The 25,055-nt window shown below is 45.4% G+C and overlaps 1 protein-coding gene across 1 annotated transcript in view; it reads left to right on the top strand.

Moving 5' to 3' along the window:
* The window catches only part of PNKD (PNKD metallo-beta-lactamase domain containing), a 253,288-nt gene extending 235,376 nt beyond the window's left edge, over positions 1-17,912 (top strand). Inside the window, exons 8-9 of the mRNA XM_063933925.1 lie at positions 316-431; positions 11,455-17,912. Coding sequence (XP_063789995.1) covers positions 316-431; positions 11,455-11,628 — 290 coding nt within the window. The 3' untranslated portion in view covers positions 11,629-17,912. The remainder of the gene's footprint in view (positions 1-315; positions 432-11,454) is intronic.
* The last annotated feature ends 7,143 nt before the right edge of the window (positions 17,913-25,055 follow it).

The following is a 25,055-nucleotide window of genomic DNA, read 5'->3' as shown; positions in this document are numbered from 1 at the left end:
AATCCTGGTAGACGCTAACACAAATTTTTACATCTCACACTCCCATTATTTTAGGGGAGATAAATTAGGAGCTTCAGTGCAGACATCCCATCCTCCGGGAGATGCCAGGCAATGGTGATAACTGTGCATCGTGGCTTTCCATTTGAGGTATTGCCAATGGCAGCATGTTAAGGATCAGGCAGCATATGATATAATACATGGCTGAGGGCAACCAGAATGAAAAAAGAGCAGTGTTGAGTCTTTGTCTTGTACATTCTCAGTTCATTCACTGCAGTCTCTATAATGACAGGGTATGTTCTACACTTATCCTTGCAGGCCATGAATACGCAGCAGACAACCTCACATTTGCGGCTGTGGCGGAACCTGAGAACGTTGTTCGTGACAGGAAATTCCAGTGGGTTATTGAGCAGCGACTAGAAAGGAAATGTACGGTGAGTACAACAAAGCACACAGAGATTTGGGTCTCATCTGAGCTAGCAATCTTGTTTTACTCCGTTTATCCCTTACAGGTAGTTTTAAAGGCACTTACTATTTATCGAATAACGTACATTGATGAATCTATTGAAATTTACCTGTTTTAGGAATCTGCAAAGTTTCTATGATTCCGGCAAGACTTCATTTTTAGTAGAGATGCCAATGCTTCCCTTCTCTTAATGCTAGTATGTTTTTGACGTACGAAAATCCTTGGAGATGGAAAATGAGAATGCCATGTCCGTAAATGACAAAAAAATATGACAGAGAGCAGGCACAGAGCAGATAAAACAGCAACATAAGCCAAAATCGTAAGCACACATAGTCCATATCTCAAGAAAAGTTAGTCAAAATCTGTGCTATCTGGGCTCCGGGGAGTTCAAGGGAAATCACAAGTGAAAATCGGGCATAGCAAGGATCTCACCGTGTGTACACACCCTAAGTTTGTTGATAAAATAATGTCTTGTAGATACATTCCTCTGTGCTGGGTCTAATTAGGCAAGACTATTTTTACATCCTTTTGAATTGATCTCTCTCACATTCTGCCTGGTTTTCTGCAGATACTAATGCAGGAGTTCTTTAAGGTCATAGGGCAGGATGTGCTCAGGCTAAAATGCAGTCCATTCTCTTTAAAGTATAGTTTCCTGAGTTTTGACCGCATACCCCATATATATAAGGCTCCTCATATGTACAAAGCTTATGGGCAGAGCTGTTTGTAGACAATTTGGCTTCCAATGTGAACAGCAAAAAATGCACCCCACACCTCTCTCTATGGACATTTCTGGGGGAGGGGGATATTTGCACGTGCCCATAAAAGGGGTGTGGCCTTGAAGGAAAAGACTACCTTACGCCACTGTTATGCACCTGACATTATATTACCCACACAATAATGCCCCTTACAAATTATGGGGCACAGTTATGCCCCTGACATCATAATGTGCCCTACTCAGTAATGCCTCTTACAAATGATGAGGCTACTTACTTTTCTCTGACGTCCTAGTGGATGCTGGGACTCCGTAAGGACCATGGGGAATAGCGGCTCCGCAGGAGACAGGGCACAAAATAAAAGCTTAAGGATCAGGTGGTGTGCACTGGCTCCTCCCCCTATGACCCTCCTCTAAGCCTCAGTTAGATTTTTGTGCCCGGCCGAGAAGGGTGCAATCTAGGTGGCTCTCCTGAGCTGCTTAGAATAAAAGTTTAGTTAGGTTTTTTTATTTTCAGTGAGTCCTGCTGGCAACAGGCTCACTGCATCGTGGGACTAAGGGGAGAAGAAACGGACTCACCTGAGTGCAGAGTGGATCGGGTTTCTTAGGCTACTGGACACTAGCTCCAGAGGGACGATCACAGGTTCAGCCTGGATGGGTCACCGGAGCCGCGCCGCCGTCCCCCTTACAGAGCCAGAAGAGACGAAGAGGTCCGGTGAAATCGGCGGCAGAAGACATCCTGTCTTCAGACTAAGGTAGCGCACAGCACCGCAGCTGTGCGCCATTGCTCTCAGCACACTTCACACTCCGGTCACTGAGGGTGCAGGGCGCTGGGGGGGGAGCGCCCTGAGACGCAATATAACAGAATACCTTAGGTGGCAAAACAGAATACATCACATATAGCTCCTGGGCTATATGGATGTATTTTAATCCCCTGCCATTTTACACAAAAAAGCGGGAGATAAGGACGTCGTGAAGGGGCGGAGCCTATCTCCTCAGCACACAAGCGCCATTTTCCCTCACAGCTCCGCTGGAAGGACGGCTCCCTGACTCTCCCCTGCAGTCCTGCTTCAGAATCAGGGTAAAAAAGAGAAGGGGGGGCATTTTTGGCAGCAAATAACGATAATAACAGCAGCTATAAGGGAATAACACTTATATAAGGTTATCCCTGTATATATATATATAGCGCTGGGTGTGTGCTGGCAGACTCTCCCTCTGTCTCTCCAAAGGGCTAAGTGGGGTCCTGTCCTCTATCAGAGCATTCCCGGTGTGTGTGCTGTGTGTCGGTACGCGTGTGTCGACATGTATGAGGAGGAAAATTATGTGGAGGCGGAGCAGTTGCCTGTGTTGGTGATGTCACCCCCTAGGGAGTCGACACCTGACTGGATGATTGTATTTAAACAATTAAGTGATAATGTCAGCAATTTGCAAAAAACTGTTGACGACATGAGACAGCCGGCAAATCAATTAGTGCCTGTCCAGGCGTCTCAGACACCGTCAGGGGCGCTAAAACGCCCGTTACCTCAGTGGGTCGACACAGACCCTGACACAGATACTGAGTCTAGTGTCGACGGTGACGAGACAAACGTAATGTCCAGTAGGGCCACACGTTACATGATCACGGCAATGAAAGAGGCATTGAACCTTTCTGACACTACAAGTACCACAAAGAAGGGTATTATGTGGGGTGAGAAAAAACTACCAATATTTTTTCCTGAGTCAGAGGAAATAAATGAGGTGTGTGAAAAAGCGTGGGTTTCCCCCGATAAAAAACAGCTAATTTCTAAAAAATTATTAGCATTATATCCTTTCCCGCCAGAGGTTAAGGCGCGTTGGGAAACACCCCCTAGGGTAGATAAGGCGCTCACACGTTTATCAAAACAAGTAGCGTTACCGTCTCCTGATACGGCTACCCTCAAAGAACCAGCTGATAGAAGGCTGGAAAATATCCTAAAAAGTATATACACACATACTGGTGTTATACTGCGACCAGCAATCGCCTCAGCCTGGATGTGCAGTGCTGGAGTCGCATGGTCGGATTCCCTGACCGAGAATATTGATACCCTGGATAGGGACAATATTTTGTTAACTATAGAACATTTAAAGGATGCATTACTATATATGCGTGATGCACAGAGGGATATTTGCACCCTGGCATCAAGAGTAAGTGCTATGTCCATCTCTGCCAGAAGAGCGTTATGGACGCGACAGTGGTCAGGGGATGCGGATTCCAAACGGCACATGGAAGTATTGCCGTATAAAGGGGAGGAGTTATTTGGGGCTGGTCTATCGGACCTGGTGGCCACGGCAACGGCTGGAAAATCCACCTTTTTACCCCAGGTCACTCCACATCAAAAAGACTGCACCATGCAGCCGCTTCACAGGAGCAGAAGCCCTCCCCTGCTTCTGCCAAGTCTTCAGCATGACGCTGGGGCTTTACAAGCAGACTCAGATATGGTGGGGGCCCGTCTCAAGAATTTCAACGCGCAGTGGGCTCACTCGCAAGTGGTTCCCTGGATTCTACAGGTAGTATCGCAGGGGTACAAACTGGAATTCGAGGCGTTTCCCCCTCGTCGTTTCCTGAAGTCTGCTTTACCAAAGTCTCCCTCCGACAGGGAGGCAGTTTTGGAAGCCATTCACAAGCTGTATTCCCAGCAGGTGATAATCAAGGTACCCCTCCTGCAACAAGGAAAGGGGTATTATTCCACGCTGTTTGTGGTACCGAAGCCGGACGGCTCGGTGAGACCAATTTTAAATCTGAAATCCTTGAACACTTACATAAAAAGGTTCAAATTCAAGATGGAGTCACTCAGAGCAGTGATAGCAAACCTGGAAGAAGGGGACTATATGGTGTCTCTGGACATCAAAGATGCTTATCTCCACGTCCCGATATACCCTTCTCACCAAGGGTACCTCAGGTTTGTAGTACAAAACTGTCATTATCAGTTTCAGACGCTGCCGTTTGGATTGTCCACGGCACCTCGGGTCTTTACCAAGGTAATGGCCGAAATGATGATTCTTCTACGAAGAAAAGGCATTTTAATTATCCCTTACTTGGACGATCTCCTGATAAGGGCAAGATCCAGGGAACAGTTAGAAGTCGGAGTAGCACTATCTCAGGTAGTGTTACGTCAGCACGGGTGGATTCTAAATATTCCAAAATCGCAGCTGATTCCAACGACACGTCTACTGTTCCTAGGAATGATTCTGGACACAGTCCAGAAGAAGGTGTTTCTCCCGGAGGAGAAGGCCAGGGAGTTATCCGAGCTAGTCAGGAACCTCCTAAAACCAGGACAGGTCTCAGTGCATCAGTGCACGAGGGTCCTGGGGAAAATGGTGGCTTCTTACGAAGCGATTCCATTCGGAAGATTCCATGCAAGAACATTTCAGTGGGATCTACTGGACAAATGGTCCGGATCGCATCTGCAGATGCATCAGCGGATAACCCTGTCGCCAAGGACAAGGGTGTCTCTCCTGTGGTGGCTGCAGAGTGCTCATCTACTAGAGGGCCGCAGATTTGGCATTCAGGATTGGATCCTGGTAACCACGGATGCCAGCCTGAGAGGCTGGGGAGCAGTCACACAGGGAAGGAATTTCCAGGGCCTGTGGTCAAGCTTGGAAACGTCTCTTCATATAAACATTCTGGAACTAAGGGCCATTTACAATGCCCTAAGTCAAGCAAAACCTCTGCTTCAGGGTCAGGCGGTGTTGATCCAATCGGACAACATCACGTCAGTCGCCCACGTAAACAGACAGGGCGGCACGAGAAGCAGGAGGGCAATGGCAGAAGCTGCAAGGATTCTTCGCTGGGCGGAAAATCATGTGATAGCACTGTCAGCAGTATTCATTCCGGGAGTGGACAACTGGGAAGCAGACTTCCTCAGCAGACACGACCTTCACCCGGGAGAGTGGGGACTTCACCCAAAAGTCTTCCACCTGATTGTAAACCGTTGGGAAAAACCAAAGGTGGACATGATGGCGTCACGTCTAAACAAAAAACTGGACAGATATTGCGCCAGGTCAAGGGACCCTCAGGCAATAGCAGTGGACGCTCTGGTAACGCCGTGGGTGTACCAGTCAGTGTATGTGTTCCCTCCTCTGCCTCTCATACCAAAAGTACTGAGAATCATAAGAAGGAGAGGAGTAAGAACTATACTCGTGGTTCCGGATTGGCCAAGACGGACTTGGTACCCGGAACTTCAAGAGATGCTCACGGACGAACCGTGGCCTCTACCTCTAAGAAAGGACCTGCTACTGCAGGGGCCTTGTCTGTTCCAGGACTTACCGCGGCTGCGTTTGACGGCATGGCGGTTGAACGCCGGATCCTGAGGGAAAAAGGCATTCCAGAAGAAGTCATCCCTACTCTGGTCAAAGCCAGGAAGGACGTAACCGCAAAACATTATCACCGCATTTGGCGTAAATATGTTGCGTGGTGTGAGGCCAAGAAGGCCCCTACAGAGGAATTTCAACTGGGCCGTTTCCTTCATTTCCTGCAAACAGGACTGTCTATGGGCCTAAAATTAGGGTCCATTAAGGTTCAAATTTCGGCCCTGTCGATTTTCTTCCAGAAAGAACTGGCTTCAGTACCTGAAGTTCAGACATTTGTAAAAGGGGTGCTGCACATACAGCCTCCTTTTGTGCCTCCAGTGGCACCTTGGGATCTCAGTGTGGTGTTGAGTTTTCTAAAGTCACATTGGTTTGAACCACTTTCCACTGTGGACTTAAAATATCTCACATGGAAGGTGTCGATGCTGTTAGCCTTGGCTTCAGCCAGGCGTGTGTCAGAATTGGCGGCTTTATCATATAAAAGCCCTTACTTAATTTTTCATTCTGACAGGGCGGAATTGAGGACTCGTCCTCAATTTCTACCTAAGGTGGTTTCTGCATTTCACATGAACCAACCTATTGTGGTACCTGCGGCTACCAGGGACTTAGAGGACTCTAAGTTGCTTGACGTTGTCAGGGCCTTGAAAATATATGTTTCCAGGACGGCTGGAGTCAGAAAATCTGACTCGCTGTTTATCCTGTATGCACCCAACAAGCTGGGTGCTCCTGCTTCTAAGCAGACGATTGCTCGTTGGATTTGTAGTACAATTCAGCTTGCACATTCTGTGGCAGGATTGCCACAGCCAAAATCAGTAAAAGCCCATTCCACAAGGAAAGTGGGCTCATCTTGGGCGGCTGCCCGAGGGGTCTCGGCTTTACAACTTTGCCGAGCAGCTACTTGGTCAGGGGCAAACACGTTTGCTAAATTCTACAAATTTGATACCCTGGCTGAGGAGGACCTGGAGTTCTCTCATTCGGTGCTGCAGAGTCATCCGCACTCTCCCGCCCGTTTGGGAGCTTTGGTATAATCCCCATGGTCCTTACGGAGTCCCAGCATCCACTAGGACGTCAGAGAAAATAAGATTTTACTTACCGATAAATCTATTTCTCGTAGTCCGTAGTGGATGCTGGGCGCCCATCCCTAGTGCGGATTGTCTGCAATACTTGTATATAGTTATTGTTACAAAAATTCGGGTTATTATTGTTGTGAGCCATCTTTTCAGAGGCTCCTTTGCGTTTATCATACTGTTAACTGGGTTCAGATCACAAGTTGTACGGTGTGATTGGTGTGGCTGGTATGAGTCTTACCCGGGATTCAATATCCTTCCTTATTATGTACGCTCGTCCGGGCACAGTATCCTAACTGAGGCTTGGAGGAGGGTCATAGGGGGAGGAGCCAGTGCACACCACCTGATCCTTAAGCTTTTATTTTGTGCCCTGTCTCCTGCGGAGCCGCTATTCCCCATGGTCCTTACGGAGTCCCAGCATCCACTACGGACTACGAGAAATAGATTTATCGGTAAGTAAAATCTTATTTTAAACTAACTGCCCATTGTCAGGGGTTGGTGCCTGCATTCACTGCAGGCTGCAGCATCTTCCTCCCTTCTTCTGCCCGACGACGGGCCAGCGCGGTCCCACCACTTCTGGGTACCGCTATGCACTCCTGTACTATTTCCCTGTTACTAGAAGTCCTGCTGGACATCTAGCATATCTACTTTTAGGCGGTGCCCAATTTGGTAGGGACATATTCAGCTGTATTCCATGAGGTCCAGTCCGCATGAAACACTGCTGCAGAGAGTGGCTGCAGATGCCCGTGCGATTGCATGGCTCGCCGGGCCCTAGGAACGGCACTGCCTGTTATGGGCTTCTATTCGCATTCTTCTCTGAGAGGGATCCAATTCTACATGCTTATCGGCAGCATGCAACCAATGACATTCTAACCACTTTATCTAGTACACTTTAGAATATGAATGCAGAAGTCTAATTGCTATAGGTAACAGATATATATATATATATATATATATATATATATATATACAATACTCGGACCGGCACTCCAATGCATAAAGTAATCAGCTGGTGCCCTCACATATACCTCCGTATATACATACAATCACTGCTGGTGCGGCACTCGGCTTAAGAAAGATTCCAGTAGACTGGCGTGTATAACAACGTTTCAGTGCTCCTTTTTATTGCACTATCATCAGGTGCTGATGATAGTGCAATAAAAAGGAGCACTGAAACGTTGTTATACACGCCAGTCTACTGGAATCTTTCTTAAGCCAAGTGCCGCACCAGCAGTGATTGTATGTATGTATGTATGTATATATATATATATATATATATATATATATATATATATATATATATATATATAATAAATATACAATGATATCAGGCGGCACTCACAGCATTGTAGATACTGATAAATAAACGGTCAGACTCCGTGTGAATATGACATATTCACACGGAGTCTGACCGTTTATTTATCAGTATCTACAATGCTGTGAGTGCTGCCTGATATCATTGTATATTTGTTTTCATCACGGCTGTGAGGGCACCGGGCGCAGTATAATTGCTTATTGGAGTGCCGGACACTGTATATGTATGTGTTTGTGTATGTGTGTGTGTATATATATATATATATATATATATATATATATATATATATAGATTTCTAAATGGAACGGCACTCAGAGGCTTTTTCTTTGCAGCAATAGTGTATTAAAAATTTCAATAATACATCAATTCATTATCAACGTTTCGGTGCCGACGCGCACCGTCGTCAGGATATGATGCATAGAATCAACATGTAACGTTACATGTTGATTCTATGCATCATATCCTGACGACGGTGCGCGTCGGCACCGAAACGTTGATAATGAATTGATGTATTATTGAAATTTTTAATACACTATTGCTGCAAAGAAAAAGCCTCTGAGTGCCGTTCCATTTAGAAATCTACATCAGCGGTGAATTCCGTTTCTGGATCAGGACACCGGGGTAATTGAATCATTTATTGAGTGCCGGACTCAGCTTTATTATATATATATATATATATATATATATATTTATGATGGATGGATGTTCCAGCATAACTCTGGAATGCCTGGAGCAATTTACACCAAACTTGGTACACATTTGACTTACAATATGTAAAAAAAATACTGTGGGGTTAAGAAACCTCTAGCACCCCTAGAGGTGGGAAGGGGGTGACATGTAAAAATCCATAGTTTTCGGGGTCGCTGAGATGCATACTGACACTCCCGATGCCGTTTCAGTCCAAGTTCAGCCCCCATCAGCATGGGGGTGAGAAGGGGTAGTGAGCTTAAACTTGAAGATGGGTGCATTGAAAGTAGTCTTATTGCGTTGAGATTTCCACACGGTTGAAGCCGCTGGCAAACAGGTAGCATGTGTGTACATACATACACACATACATATATATATATATATATATATATATATATATATATATATATATATATATATATATATATATATAAAATGTATGTGTGTATATACAGTTGTACTCATAAGTTTACTTACCCTAGCAGAATTTGTGATTTTCTGGCCAATATGAATGATAACTCACAAACTTTTCTTTCACTCATGGTTAGTGGTTGGATGAAGCCATTTATTGTCAAACAACTGTGTTTATTCTTTTTAAATCATAATGACAACAGAAACTGCCCAAATGACCCTGATCAAAAGTTTACATACCCCAGTTTTTAAAACTGTGTATTGCCCCCTTTAACATCAATGACAGCTTGAAGTCTTTTGTGGTAGTTGTGGATGAGGCTCTTTATTTTCTCAGATGGTAAAGCTGCCCATTCTTCTTGGCAAAAAGCCTCCAGTTCCTGTAAATTCTTGGGCTGTCTTGCATGAACTGTACGTTTGAGATCTCCCCAGAGTGGCTCAATGATATTGAGGTCAGGAGACTGAGATGGCCACTCCAGAACCCTCACTTTATTCTGCTGTAGCCAATGACAGGTCGACTTGGCCTTGTGTTTTGGATCATTGTCATGTTGGAACGTCCAAGTACATCCCATGCGCAGCTTCCGGGCTGATGAGTGCAAATTTTCCTCCAGTATTTTCTGATAACATGCTGCATTCATCTTGCTATCAATTTTGACCAAGTTTCCAGTGCCTTTGTAGCTCACACATCCCCAAAACATCAGCGATCCACCTCCGTGTTTCACAGTAGGAATGGTGTACCTTTCATCATAGGCCTTGTTGACTCCTCTCCAAATGTAACGTTTATGGTTGTGGCCAAAAAGTAAAATTTTGGTCTCATCACTCCAAATAACTTTGTTTCAAAATTTTTGAGGCTCGTCTCTGTGCTGTTTAGAGTATTGTAAGCGAGATGCTTTGTGGCATTTGCGTAGTAATGGCTTTCTTCTGGCGACTCGACCATGCAGCTCATTTTTCTTCAAATGCCTCCTTATTGTGCATCTTGAAACAACCATACCACTTTTTTTCAGAGAGTCCTGTATTTCAGCTGAAGTTATTTGTGGATTTTTCTTTGCATCCCGAACAATTTTCCTGGCAGTTGTGGCTGAAATTTTTGTTGGTCTACCTGACCGTGATTTGGTTTCCAAAGAATCCCTAATTTTCCACTTCTTAATTAGCGTTTGAACACTGCTGATTGGCATTCCCAATTGCTTGGATATCTTTTTATATCCCTTTCCTGTTTTATACAGTTCAATTACCTATTCCCGCAGATCCTTTGACAATTATTTTGCTTTCCCCATGACTCAGAATCCAGACACGTCAGTGCAGCACTGGATGAAAGATGCAAGGGTCTTTCAGGAGTCCAGAAACTCACTGACCTTTTATACACACACACTGATTACAAGCAAACAGATCACAGGTGAGGATGGTTACCTTTAGTAGCCATTCAAACCCGTTTGTGTCAACTTGTGTGCATGTTATCAGGCCAAAATCTCCAGGGTATGTAAACTTTAGATCAGGGTTATTTGGGTAGTTTCTGTTGTCATTATGATTTAAAAAGAGTAAACACAGTTGTTTGACAATAAATGGCATCACCCAACCACTAATCATGAGTGAAAGAAACGTTTGAGAGTTATCATTCATATTCTCTGACAAATGGCCAGAAAATCACAAATTCTGCTAGGGTATGTAAACCTATGAGCACAACTGTATATATGTATGTATATACATACACACATACATACACATATATTATATAATGTGTGTGTATGTATATATATATATGTGTGTGTGTGTGTATATATATATATATATATATATATATATATAAAATCTCTCTATTAGCAAATACCACTGATTAATCACAAAATCTCCTGAACCATGAGGACATTTGGACAGTAGCTTACCTTTGTGACATAGGCACCCACTAAGGAGGGGTGTTTCAAAATTCCACCCACATAGGGGTTATAAGGGATGAGATGATTATTCCTCCCTCACAGTGGAGAGTGATTGTGCCAGCAATACCAAGTCACGGAGTGGGGAGGACACAATGCTCTGTTCCTGGAAAGCTTGATAGTCAGCAACTGCTTATCTGCTGTGTGAAGGGTACCAACAGCTCTCCCAGTGACCTTAAGTGTTGTGACCTAGGGCCCTTTGAAAAAGTCATCCTGCAAACCTTACATATTTAACATACACTGGGCGGAGCTTGGCCTGCCATCCCAGCATTTACAGCACTGAGCAGGGCAGCATCAGAGGTGGAATGGGGCAGAGAAGGAGGCGGATTATTCTCCTCAGCACCACCATTTTGACAGCATCAATCCGGGGAAGCCCAGAGGTGCGGCCTGACAAAGATTGGCATTGTTCTTTAAATTCCGTAGCGAAGCAAGGGGATTTAGCTAGTTTTTTAGTTTTTTTTAATAAATATCCGTTTTTATAAATATCTCACAATGTATTTCTATCTCTTTCAATTCCTAGTTACTAAATTATTATTTTCTGTCTGCAGTGCCCATCCACCCTAGGTGAAGAGAAGGAGTATAACCCGTTTCTGCGGACACACTGTAGAGACTTACATCTGGCACTGGACCTCCAGCGAGGGGCTGATGAGGAATGGAATCATTTTAGGGCTCGGGTCCTGGAAGAAGTTCGGCGGAGGAAAGACCTCTTTAAAGGCAGATAGTCGTGTCCTCCGCAAGAAATAGTTTTATGCTGACTGGAGATCCTGATCTGAAAGATATACACTGGGAAAATAAGTCCATCCACCCCAGGTTTTCATTTGATTCTTAAAATCCCATATGGATGAGATACATTCTCTCCATCGTCCTGGTGTTATGTTCATGTGGTGTTTGATTCTCCCTTCACTAGGAGAATTTATTTCTAAATAAGCTTGAACGTGCTTGGAAGATGAACTTGATTCTACACGGATCTTGGTCTTTCAGCGTTTGCTGCTGAATTACTACTGCACTATTTTTTTTTCAGATGCACAACTTCCCGGGTATATCCTATAGTATATCACATCTTGTGGTGCAACATAGTGTTTAAGAATAACGAAAAACTATTTTCAGCATATCAATGAACTTAACCCTACAACTTCACAACCATTTGAAGAGGGCAACCAGCCCTGATCCAAAAGAATTGTTTTCTGGAAGTGAACACTAGTGCTGGCCAGCTGCTATGAATGAATATTGTGCAATGTTTGTCTACGTGTCTTTGGAAACCTTGTGGTTAGTATGGTGGCCTCAGGGTGATACTCCAACAAAGGACAAAGGAGCACTGTATATACATTTTGATGTACCCATATAGGTGTGTTACATTTGTTAAACATTAGTATCTGTGAACCACTGACACATCCCTACACTAATATTCCTTTTATTACAAGCCTCCGCTTTTTAAACCGGGAAGAATTAGTTTCCTTTGGAACCCTCTTGTGTTTTTTAGTTTGTTTTTAAATCTAGTTTGACTGGTTTTCAGATTTCCAGCAGGCATTTGCACACTTCTCACAATATAGGTATTGTATATAATAGCGTAAACATTTAATCTGTCAAGTATATTCTTTTCTTTTTGTCCTTCCGCTGGTGAGTTTGGGTTGAAAGGGAGGATTGTGGGGTCCTATAAATGTGAATCCGAGCCAACTGACTGTAGATGGTCGTCATAACATATTTTGTGAGGCTGGTTGTGTCTGCAGCAAAGAAGTCTACGGATTACCCAGTGGACTCTCCGAGATGTGTGTGAACCAGTACAAGCAGGCCTGGGTTTTTGGAAAGGCGGCATTCTATTTCCTTACATGACTTTTGGCATAAAAAAATATCAGTCTTCACATTAAGTTGCTGTCAAGATGTTTATGTAATTGGTGAGCTATAGAGGTTGGAGGTCATGAAGCTATGAAGTGATAGGAAGATATGGGTATGCATCAGTGGAACTGTACCAAACTTAGTGCTTGATCAGCATGGTGCAGCTGGGCCACATTGCTTTTGGATTAGATACATGGGACTACACTGGCAGTGCAGTCCCTTTTAATCTGCAGGACAACAACTTTTACTGTCTACCTGGAATGTAATTATCTATCTATCGATCGATCGATCTATCATTTCATATGCATCTACCTATTTGTCTTATCTATCGAATCCAATCTCGTATTTCTCTATATCTAGGCCCAGATTTATTAAGCCTTGTATAGTGATAAAGTACCAACCACTCAGCTCCTAACTGCAGTGTTACAGGCTGTGTTTGAAAAATGACGGTTAGGAACTGATTGGTTGGTACTTTATCACCTTGCAGTTTATCACTCTCCAAGGCTTGATAAATATGGGCCCTAGTATCTATCCAATCCAATCTCGTATATCTTCATATCTTTGTGTATCCAATCCAATCTTGTATCTATCCAATCTATCCATCACATGAAATGTTCACACACACGTCTATATCCCTTTATGTATATTTTAGCATGAGCACAATTAATAGAGGGGGGAGATTTTACTGAAACCTTTAAAAAGGAAAGTAGACATGCTGTCCACAGCAATTAATCCAGTACTAGCTTATCATTTAGTGCAGTCTAGAAAGGATAGAATTGGTTGCTATGGATGACACTTCCACGTTTCCTTTTTAGAAGTTTTAATCTACACACGTTTACATTTAGGTACACGAAAGTTAGACATAACTGGACGGCCACCTCCAAAAAAAATAATTTTCTGCCCTGATGGTGCAGTCAGAATGCATGTGACCAAACCCTGTTCGTTCTGTTTCATATTGCTTATTGGACATTAGTAATTGGAGCTAAGGTTTAGTTGACTGGAAACTCTTCATTTGTCAGTATTGCTTTCCAGAAAGTTTTCTTACATTGTTGCTTCCTATGCTGCATTTAAAATGCAGCTGTCCCAAGATATAGTGGAGGTAGCCATTTTGTGCATTCAGCCAAAATTCATGAAAATATGGAAATTTAGGGCCTTGTAAATACTTGGCTTCACAATTTTTAGATAGATATGCTGCATTTTCCAAAATACTGGTTCCACAAAATGGCCACCTGTATTATGCATAATAGACAAGTCCTTATTATAGGTACGTATCTGTGTAGAAATGAAGTTATGGATATATTCGGATTAATGTATATCATTTCCATTTGGATCTGACATTAAGTTTTTTCATTTATTGCCAGATTCAATGTGCTAGCTACATAAGCACACTGCAGGCAGGCATTTTGTGGAATGATTCAATGGTGCAGCTGTATTAAACGGTCGCTGATCATGCCGGTATAGCTCTTCCTGCTTCACCTCTTTACCGAGAAGAATCCGTACCGACGAGATGTATGAACATCTCATCTGCCGGTGTAGGGGAGTGAAAACAACCCCCCCCCCCCCCCCCCCCCCCTCCTCTGGCAAGCCCTGCCGGTCCCCACAGCGGATCTACCTAGTGCTGATGCGCTGTGTCTCACTGTGCGGCCAGCTCCACTGTGTGCGAGATCTCCCGTATATACCAGAGCCAGCAGCTACCGCAGCCAATGACACTACTGCCCCAGCTGTGGTGATGAGGCAATGTCAGCTGCTGCTATCAAAATCGATAACTGCAGTTGTCAGAACAGTCAGTGCCTTTGACTGTTCATACATTGCCTAGCATATCGGCGTAGACAGCAGCTCCGATGTCACTTGCCACACATCTCTGCATTCATACATGGGGCAGAAGCAGTATCAGCGCACATAACGTGTGCCGATACCACTAAACCGCCATAGCTGCAGCTAATACATCAACCCTCAAGATGCATTAAGATGCAGTCTATCAAGTCACTAGGAGCTAGTGAACTTGCTGAAACGGGAAGCATTTTGAGACGTGTAGTGCCTCAGTGTTAACAGTAGAGAATTAGAGAATTGATAGGCTGCATGCTGATGAATATAGTTTAAACCCACAAACTGGCTGCTCCTGCTGCATATAGGTGGTGGGTGCATTATAGATTTAGTATCTTTTTTTTTTTTTTTGAGATGGTGCTGGTTTTCATTTTTAACATTTAGTAATTACCGTGGATCACAGAGCTTCCAAAAACAAAATAAGCATTTAAAATATTGTTTATTTGGATTGCTTACATTGACTGGAATATGTAAGCACTCAAATGTTTGTCCTTTTAATGCTGATTTTAAATTCAATTCACTCTCATAAACTGAAACGTTCACACAGTCTATTGTAAATGGCATTTCATACAACCATTAACCAGGTATTTTCAGATGAGCCGGCCAATGGCATTTTAAAACTTGTTCCCTAATACATTACTTTCCATCATGGTCACATTTTTAACCACTAACAATGTCTGCTACACAAACATGTCACCATACGGATCATTGATCCCTGTGCCTGCAGCATTTTTTCAGCCCTTTAAAGTTCAAAATGCAAACATTTAAAGTACACCAGTCATATACCTCCGTGCTTCACAAATCCAGTCCTCGGGACACACTAGTGCATGTTTTCCCGGTCTCCTCACAGAATCACAAGTGATATAGAACCACCTGTGCATCTTTTAAAATGTGTATACCTATAACTAATGCATCTGTGCTCCGACAAGGAGATGTGGAAAACGGGCCTGATTCAGATGTGGTGGTGGTTGCAGTTATCTTGCAATCTCTTGCTGTACGCAATTGCAAGTATGATGATATGTGATGCTAACCTGAGCATATGGAGGCCCACTGCTGCCTGCTCGTTTCCGTCCAACGGCACACAACTGCTGAACCATCTGTACCATTGTCGCAGATCAGGTCATCATGCAGTCTGAGTGCCCCTGAAGAAGCGCAGGCTGAGCTGCTCTCCTGGGACACAGAGGGCTCTTCAGTAGCATGTGAGATCGCAACTGCTAATTTATGCATGCCCAGAAAACACCATCTGAACGCCCATAACACACCTGTGTTTATCCGACCACTCGTCATTGCCACCCCCAACAGTCTACCTGTCACTCACATGCGACTAATTCCTCATTGCAAGCACCATCACAATTAAATTGCTGCTCGAGATGCATGCACAGTAAGAAAACATTGACCAGCTTGCGCTCTTGAGCTGCTTTGGGGCCGCATCTGAATGAGGCACAACATGCACTGTAAAGCTGGGTACAATACACTATACAATTATTAAAGATAAGCTAAATTTTGTATGATTGACCCAATAATAGTTGTGTTTATGCATGAGCGTTAGCCTTCTAAGCGCCATCAAACGCTCCTGCATTGGCCAAATCAGGAGGTTGGGATTTTATGTCCTTTAAAAAAAAACAAAACAAAAAAAACTATCCCCAACCTCCCTGACCCTTTGAAGGAAGCACACAATGGGGGTAATTCCAAGTTGATCGCAGCAGGAAATTTTTTTGCAGTTGGGCAAAACCATGTGCACTGCAGGGGCGCAGATATAACATTTGCAGAGAGAGTTAGATTTGGGTGGGTTATTTTGTTTCTGTGCAGGGTAAATACTGGCTGCTTTATTTTTACACTGCAATTTAGATTGCAGATTGAACTCACCACACCCAAATCTATCTCTCTCTGCACATGTTATATCTGCCTCCCCTGCAGTGCACATGGTTTTGCCCAACTGCTAAAAAATTTCCTGCTGCGATCATCTCTGAATTACCCCCAATAAGCTAATGATGCTGTGTGTACAGGAGGTACACTGATCAGATAATTGCTGTGTTGGGTCATAGCATTTACCTGATCTGTAGGGTGTGTATCCCGAGGACTGGATCTCAGAAGTACTATATGGTGCTGGCCATAGTTTTGTGCTCCTGAAAATGCAACATGTCATTGGGAGACACAAAGTGGTGGCTTCCACTATGTTTAGGTGTAAGGATTACAAGGATCCTGCTATGGTTTAAATATATTATATTAAAAATAATACAGCAGACCAATTACATCTTATTCATTGGGAAGTGATTGCAATAGTTGGGATAGAACATCTAATCGTAGCCTGCTGCTCAGGGCGCGGAGAAACACTATCACAGCCAAACAATGTGCCGGATTCAGAGTTGTATGATATTACACAGCCACAAGGAAGCGGCTATGCAATACCGTACAGCTCATATGTAAATGCAGCAGGAGGTGATTCGTGTAAATAGACTCTTCCTGTATGCGTCTCGGGATACATCATTGGATCACTCTGTGTGACCATTGGTCATGCGAGTAACCTTCAGTAACCTTAAATCTGCATCGCCAGACGCAGGCACTGACATTGGCGCTCCCACAAAACTGAGGCGTGTTGCCTCCATTTTGTGGAACATAGCCAGTCGCCGCCTCTTTCTCAGCCCCAAACACTTGGAGCCTGTCAATCAGGCTGGGTCTTATAGGCCCTACACACTGGCCGATTTTCTGAAAGATATGAACGATCTCGTTCATAAATGAACGAGAACTCTTCATATCTTTCAGTGTGGAGACTCCAGCGATGAACGATGCGCGGCCCCGCGCTCGTTCATCGCTGGTCTCCCGTCGGCTGTGCATGCAGGCCAATATGGACGATCTCGTCCATATTTGCCTGCACTTCAATGCAGCCGCGTGTCGGGGGGAGTGAAGAAACTTTACTCCCCCCGTCACTGCCCCCCCGCCGCCGGGTCGCTCGTCGGCCACCTCGGCGGCGCATCGTCAAAAGAGTAGGGCCCTTTAGGTTGCGCTGCATAAGAGGATGCAGGACAGGTCCTGCACATGCACAGTGTCCCCACCATCGGGTTTGTACCCTAATCATCGGGTCAGCATATAAGTCTGTAGTAGGCCCAATGTCTTTTACCTTAAGTTTTATTTTTTTTGCTCTTTAAATTCAGAAAATGGTACTGTACCAACAAGTGATCAAATAAAATACTACTGAAAAGTGATCTTTCTATCATTACATCTATATCTGCACCTCATGAGGTGACTTCTGTGAGCAATCTGCTGTTGTCCTGGAACCTAATAAACAGTTTCTGATGTGAGGTGCCAATATGAATGTGTATCAATAAATAGAAAATGATTTACTTCAAAATGTGTATTTTATTTTGTATACGTTTTTAATTAATACTGTATTTATTTGTTAATACCTGATTATTATGCATCATAAACTAACCTTTGAAGTAACAATTGAGGATTACTTTGAAAAGGGAAGAGTGGAGGTAATGTACAAATCTAATTCTAAATTAAACAATTTGTATTAAATATCAAAAACTAATTAGAATATATAATGCAATATGTATATGGATTCTTATAAATAATTAGAGATTAAACCAGAATGGAAAACTTCAACCTTAAAGGTAATGTGTTAATTTTTGCTGCAGATTTAGGCAGTTATTTAATAGTTTTCCAGATTATGACACTTCTAATCCAGTCCAATATGCTCTACTGCTGCATGTACCATTTATCAGGATGATTTAGTCATTCATTCAACACAATAGAAAAATAGATGGGACTTCCAGAACCAGAGTTTAGCAAATCATCCAGGTGGAGGAGGACTATTAATGCCCAATTCTGCCCATGACAGAATAAGAGTAAAGGGAAAGGCTTGCATCTAATAAGCAGAAAAGTGTGTTATTTTTATTTTTTTATATACAGTAAAGTAGCTTGATATTGAAAAATGGGGTCAAAAATTTACAGGGATAAATATTGCCATTTTCTGCTGCGGGGTACACTGGGCTCCACAAGGAAAGACGGGGGTAGAGTAGGATATTGATCCGAGGCACCAACAGGCTCAAAAGCTTTGACTGTTCCCAGAATGCATAGCGCCGCCTCCTCTATAACCCCGCCTCCCTGCACAGGAGCTCAGTTTTGTAGTTGGTGCCGCAGATAGCAGGCACATAACAGAGGGGCTGCTCTGGGCAGCCCTAAGAAGAGCTTTTTTTGATAAGAAAAGTGAAGACTTCAAGGGCTGCAGCAGTGTGTACATGTCTAGTGACATTCACTGCTGCAGCTCCATCTCTCCCCAGCGGCGCTGTACACTCCCGAGCCCTGGTTGCAGGGTAACTACAGCAGGAGGCTCCAGTTTTCTTCTGAGTCAGGCACACACAACGGGGGCTCTCCGGGATCGCGTGGCCGCGCTTCGGGAGGTGGTGAGTGGGTCCCGCTCGTGGGACCCGTGCTTTATCGCGATCCGGCGCGGTCGGTGGGAGGCGGGCTGCGTGCGCTGGCGGTGGACACTGTGGCAGTACAGGCGATCCCCCTAGATCACCAGGGCATTGTAGCCCGCAGTACCTGGTGGTTTTGCTAGCAGAGGGGATAAGACTTAGACCTGGAGCCCATCCCCCAGCCCCAGGGCGCCATTTCCAGCAAATGTTCCTGCCCTGGAGCTGCATATCTGTCTCTCCCTCACTCCCTGTCAGTGTCTGGGTGCCATTTCTCTCAGCTACACTGTTCCTGGGACTGCTTGGGCAAATCCTCCTGTGTAAAGCCGCCTGGTTGTCAGCGCTGTGACTTTACATGACACTTAAGTATTCTACATGTCAATAAGACAGTGTTAGTTAAGAAAGAGTGCATTTAGTCAGGGTTCTGTGGTACAAGTACCCTGTGATATACATCCAGTTCTTACTGTGCAGTGTTATATCTATAGACTACATAGCTATATAAGCTGGTCCAGTGCAGTATTATTGTTCGTAATAACCTCTGCATTGTTTAACTGTGACTATATGTGTGTGCATTAGCTTGCTGAGTGGTTTCCATTTCGTGTCTCTCACTCAACTTGCTATCCCTATATTCTATAACCTGAGGAGGCTTGGAGCGTAAGGTTTTATAATTATATAGGATTTTCACAAGATATACTCTAATACGTATTTTTCTCTGTGATTTTAGTCACCGTATCGCTCCTGTATCTCTGCTTGTGCTGACTACACTGCGCAGGGGTTTGGGTAAGAGGTATATTGCTGCTGCCAATTGTACTGTGTTACCTGATACTGCAAGTTATATCATGTCTGCTTCTGAAGGTAACGGTTCTGGGGCTGAACACACTACTGGTGTTGCTGAAGCCACAGATCCCTATGAGGAGACTATAGCAGCTGTGGGCTCTGGTTCTGGGGGCTCCTTGCCCCCCAGTGGGACTGTGGCAACGGGGGTACATAATGACCCACCGTGGGCTACTTTCTCCACGCTTCTGCATATGCTAGTTAATAAACTAACACCACCTATGGGACCTCCTATGCCGATGCAACCGTATGTGGTCCCCGCAGCTAACCCGCTGTGGGCGGACAATTTATCTGCTCAATTGAAGAAGTTGAACCAGTCCTTGACTACTAAAAAGTCTGACCCTCGCTCGCCTAAGATCAAGGGGTCCTCGAAGCGAGCTCTTATCTCCTCACAATCCACTGCTGTCACTGACACCTCGTCTGATGAAGATAGCGCTTACACTGACCCCACAGATTCTGACACAGATACTGCTGATGGGGAGGGTAGTTCACATGTGGATGTTCCTGATCTTTTGGAGGCTATTAAGTTAATTCTACAGATTACGGATGATCCTGAGCCATCCGCCCCTTCTAAGAAACCAGATAGGTTCAAGCGTCAGAAGGTGATTAAACAAGTTTTACCTCACTCTGACCACCTAGTGGATATACGTCAGGAACCCTGGGGAAACCCGGGTAAGAAGTTTGTGCCTCAAAAGAAGATGCTGGCTCGTTATCCCCTCGCGCCAGAGCTGTCTAAAAATTGGGAAACACCTCCTCCAGTAGACTCACATGTGGGTTTCCTCAGCTCTACCTGTCACTACCGTCACGTCTCTAAAAGAGCCTACGGATAAACGTGTGGAGGGTTGTCTGAAAGCGATTTACACCCTCACGGGTGCTGCACAAAGGCCCACTATTGCAGCAACGTGGGCTGCAGAGGCTATTGAAGCATGGGCCCTAGAGTTAGAAGCTGAAATCTCTTCTGACCATGCTAGACAATGTTTGTCATATATTGACACAGCTTCTCACTATATTAAAGAGGCGGCTTCTGATGCCGGTATCCTAGCAGCCAAGGCCTCTACTACATCAGTCCTGGCTCGCCGGATATTGTGGCTGAGATCCTGGTCTGTAAATCTGGACTCTAGAAAAACCCTGGAGGTACTCCCTTTCAAGGGAGATATTCTGTTTGGGGAGGACTTAAATAAGATAGTGGCTGACTTGGCTACTGCCAAAACTGCCTGTCTGCCAAGTACCGCTCCTTCTGTGTCGAAGGCTAAAGGTACTTCCTTTCGCTCCTTTCGTCCTTCAGGTAAAGCAAAAGGTCAGGCGTACAACAAGCAGGCCCGCACTTCCAAACCTGGTAAGCCGAAGCCCAAAAGAGCCTGGGCTGCCCGTCAGCCTGCTTCCAAGACCGATAAGCCTGCTGCATGACGGGGCGGGCCTCCCCCTGGGGGTTCCCAGGGTGGGGGGCCGGCTTCTAGGGTATACCCAGGAATGGTTGAAGACCACTTCAGATTCCTGGGCACGGGAAGTCGTCACTCGAGGTTACGCCATAGCCTTCAAAAACCAACCCCCTCATCGATTTTGCCGGACAGACGTCCCGTTGGACAAAACAAAGGCAAACACTCTACATTCGGTGGTACAGACCCTCCTGGATACAGGAGTCGTAGTACAAGTGCCTCTTGCTCAGAGGGGCCGGGGGTACTATTCTCCGCTGTTTCTGGTCCCGAAACCGAATGGGTCCTCCCGGGCCATTCTCAACCTCAAGGCATTGAACAGGTTTTTGAAAGTTTCCAAGTTCCGTATGGAAACCCTTCGTTCTATAGTTCTGGCCTTGGACCATGGGGACTACATGGTCTCCCTGGACATACAGGATGCTTACCTGCATATTCCTATAGCAGTGTCACATCAGCAATACCTGAGGTTTGCGATTGGCAACCTCCATTACCAGTTTCGGGCGTTACCTTTTGGTTTTAACTACGGCTCCGTGAGTCTTCACCAAAGTTATGGCGGTGATGATGGTGGTACTCCGCCGTCAAGGGGTCAGGATACTGCCGTATCTGGACGACTTGTTAATCCTGGCAAATTCCCCAGAACTTCTCCTACGTCATCTGGATATGACTGTCCAGTTTCTACAAGCCCATGGGTGGCTCATCAACTGGAAGAAATCCTCCCTGGTCCCTGCTCAGAGCATGGTGCACCTGGGAGCGCTATTGGACACTCACAACCAGCGGTAGTTCTTGTCTCAGGAGAAAGTCCTGAAGCTTCAGGACAGGATTCGTTGCTTCCTTTCTTGTCCGCAAGTGTCCATACATTCGGCGATGCAGGTGCTGGGCCTCATGGTGTCATCTTTCGATATGGTGGAGTATGCTCAATTCCATTCTCGCCCCCTCCAGAGGCTGATTCTAGCCAAGTGGGACGGCCTGCCTCACCGGATCAGGTCTCACATGATCTCATTGACTCCGGAGGTCTGTTTGTCGCTGCACTGGTGGCTCCAGGACCAACGATTGTGCAGGGGCCGTCCCTTCTGGATATCCGACTGGGTCCTGTTGACGACAGATGCCAGTGTAAGAGGTTGGGGCGAGGTGCTGGAGCAACACTCCCTTCAGCGTCGGTGGACCAAGGAGGAATCTCTCCTCTCGATCAACCTTCTGGAATTGCGGGCGGTCTTCAATGCGTTGAACCTGGCCCAGTATTTAATTCAGAACCATCCTGTTCAAGTACAGTCGGACAACGCCACCACAGTGGCTTACATAAATCATCCAGGCGGCACTCGAAGCCGTTTGGCAATGAAGGAAGTCTCACGGATTCTACATTGGGCGGAACGCCATCTACCAGCCATATCGGCAATATTCATTCCGGGAGTCCTGAATTGGGAAGCGGACTTTCTCATTCGTCAGGACATGCATGCCGGCGAGTGGGGCCTCCATCCAGAAGTGTTTCAACTCCTAGTGGAAAAGTGGGGCCTTCCAGACGTAGATCTGATGGCGTCTCGACACAATCACAAGGTTCCGGTCTTCGGAGCAAGGACAAGGGATCTTCAAGCAGCATTCGTGGATGCGCTGGCGGTGCTTTGGAGGTTTCTGCTGCCGTACGTGTTCCCTCCGGTGTCACTCCTGCCCAGGGTAATTCGGAAAGTTCAAGCAAGAAAGAGGAATTCTGCTTCTCATAGCTCCAGCGTGGCCCAGACGGCACTGGTTCTCAGACCTGCAGGGCCTATCGTCAGAGCGTCCAATTCTACTTCCACAACGCCCAGACCTCCTCGTTCAGGGCACCTGTGTCTACCAGGACCTAGCCCAGCTGTCTTTGACGGCGTGGCTCTTGAAGCTTCCGTCTTGAGGGCTAAAGGATTTTCTGAGGCGGTCATTCAAACTATGTTGCAGGCCCGGAAACCGGCTTCTGCTCGGATTTACTATAGGGTCTGGCATTCTTACTTTGTTTTTGTGCGCATCTAACAATTATGACGCTTCCAAATTTAGTATAGCCAAGCTGTTGGCCTTTCCTCAACAGGGCCTGGACTTAGGCCTGCGTCTGGCCTCCCTCAAGGTTCAAATATCTGCCTTGTCGGTGTGGTTTCAGAGAAAGATTGCGACCTTACCTGATGTGCATACCTTTACTCAGGGCGTGTTGCGTATCCAACCTCCCTATGTCCCGCCTGTGGCTCCTTGGGACATGTCGGTGGTTTTGGAGGCGTTACAAGAGTCTCCGTTTGAACCTCTTGGTTCAGCTGATCTTAAGGTGGTGTTTCTGTTGGCTATTACTTCAGCTAGAAGAGTGTCGGATTTGGGTGCCTTGTCTTGTAGTTCCCCATATCTGATATTTCACCGTGACCGGGCGGTTCTTGGGACTCGTCCCGGATATTTACCTAAGGTGGTTTCTTCGTTCCACCTTAACCAGGAGATTGTGATTCCGGCACTTGTTTCTCCTGATCTGTCTCCCAAAGAGCGGTCTTTGGATGTGGTACGGGCTCTCCGTATCTATGTGAAGAGAACTGCTTCTATTAGGAAATCTGATTCTCTCTTTGTACTGTTTGGATTTCACAAACGGGGCTGGCCTGCTCACAAGCAAACTTTGGCCAGATGGATTAGAATGGTGATTGCACATGCTTATGTGAGGGCTGGTCTATCAGCTCCTGCTCACATTACGGCCCATTCTACTTGGTCTGTTGGACCTTCTTGGGCGGCCCGCCGTGGTGCGACCCTTGAACAATTGTGCAAGGCGGCTACGTGGTCCTCTGTGAACACGTTCATAAGGTTCTATGCCTTCGATACTGCTGCTTCCCAGGATGCTTCCTTTGGACGCCTGGTTCTTGTGCCCGCTACAGTGCGTCCCCCCCCATAAGGAACTGCTTTAGGACATCCCCTATGCCTTTCCTTGTGGAGCCCAGCGTACCCCGCAGCAGAAAACGAGTTTATCGTAAGAACTTACCTTTGTTAAAACTCTTTCTGCGAGGTACACTGGGCTCCACCAGGCGCCCACCCTGACGCACTTAGCTTCTTTGGGTTGGTATGGCATTAACCGCTGACACTTCTCCTGTTGTGAGAGTGTGGTGTATGTGGCTACTAACCGTTGTTGTCTCTTTTCCTGCTACTGCATTGGGCTGGTTAACTAAAAACTGAGCTCCTGTGCAGGGAGGCGGGGTTATAGAGGAGGCGGTGCTATGCATTCTGGGAACAGTCAAAGCTTTTGAGCCTGTTGGTGCCACGGATCAAGATCCTACTCTACACCCCTATGTCTTTCCTTGTGGAGCCAAGTGCACCTCACAGAAAGAGTTTTAACAAAGGTAAGTTCTTACCATAAAACTCGTTTTCCCTCTGTATATTTTTGAGAAATTCTACAATATACTTTAATATATAGCTGTGAAGCAGTGGTTTCCTGCGTTTAGATTTAAGGGAGGCTGCAATTGCCTAGCAAGTGTTGGATGCACACGGTATAACACATAACACACCAATAAGACACTGCATCTCCATGCGTCTGATTAGCCACCGCCCAGGGATAACCCAATTCATTTGTGACACAGTGCCCATACATTGTGAGATGTATGTGTAGTGTGACTTTTAATGAATTTGGGGGAGGTGTATCAAAACTTACAGAAAGGTAAAGTACTAATTAATCAGCTCCTAACTGCCATTTTACAGACTATGGGGCAGATGTATTATCACTGGTTTTTCACTTCCTTATGCCGTCTCCAGGCTTAATACATCTGCCCTTGTGTTTGAAAAATGACAGTAAGGATCTAATTGTCTGGTGCTCTATCTCTCTCC

Source organism: Pseudophryne corroboree, chromosome 7, assembly GCF_028390025.1.
Source record: "Pseudophryne corroboree isolate aPseCor3 chromosome 7, aPseCor3.hap2, whole genome shotgun sequence".
NCBI classification, from domain to species: Eukaryota; Metazoa; Chordata; class Amphibia; order Anura; family Myobatrachidae; genus Pseudophryne; species Pseudophryne corroboree.
The sequence above is the reverse complement of the archived record's forward strand: the minus strand, read 5'-3'. Positions and strand labels throughout refer to the sequence as shown.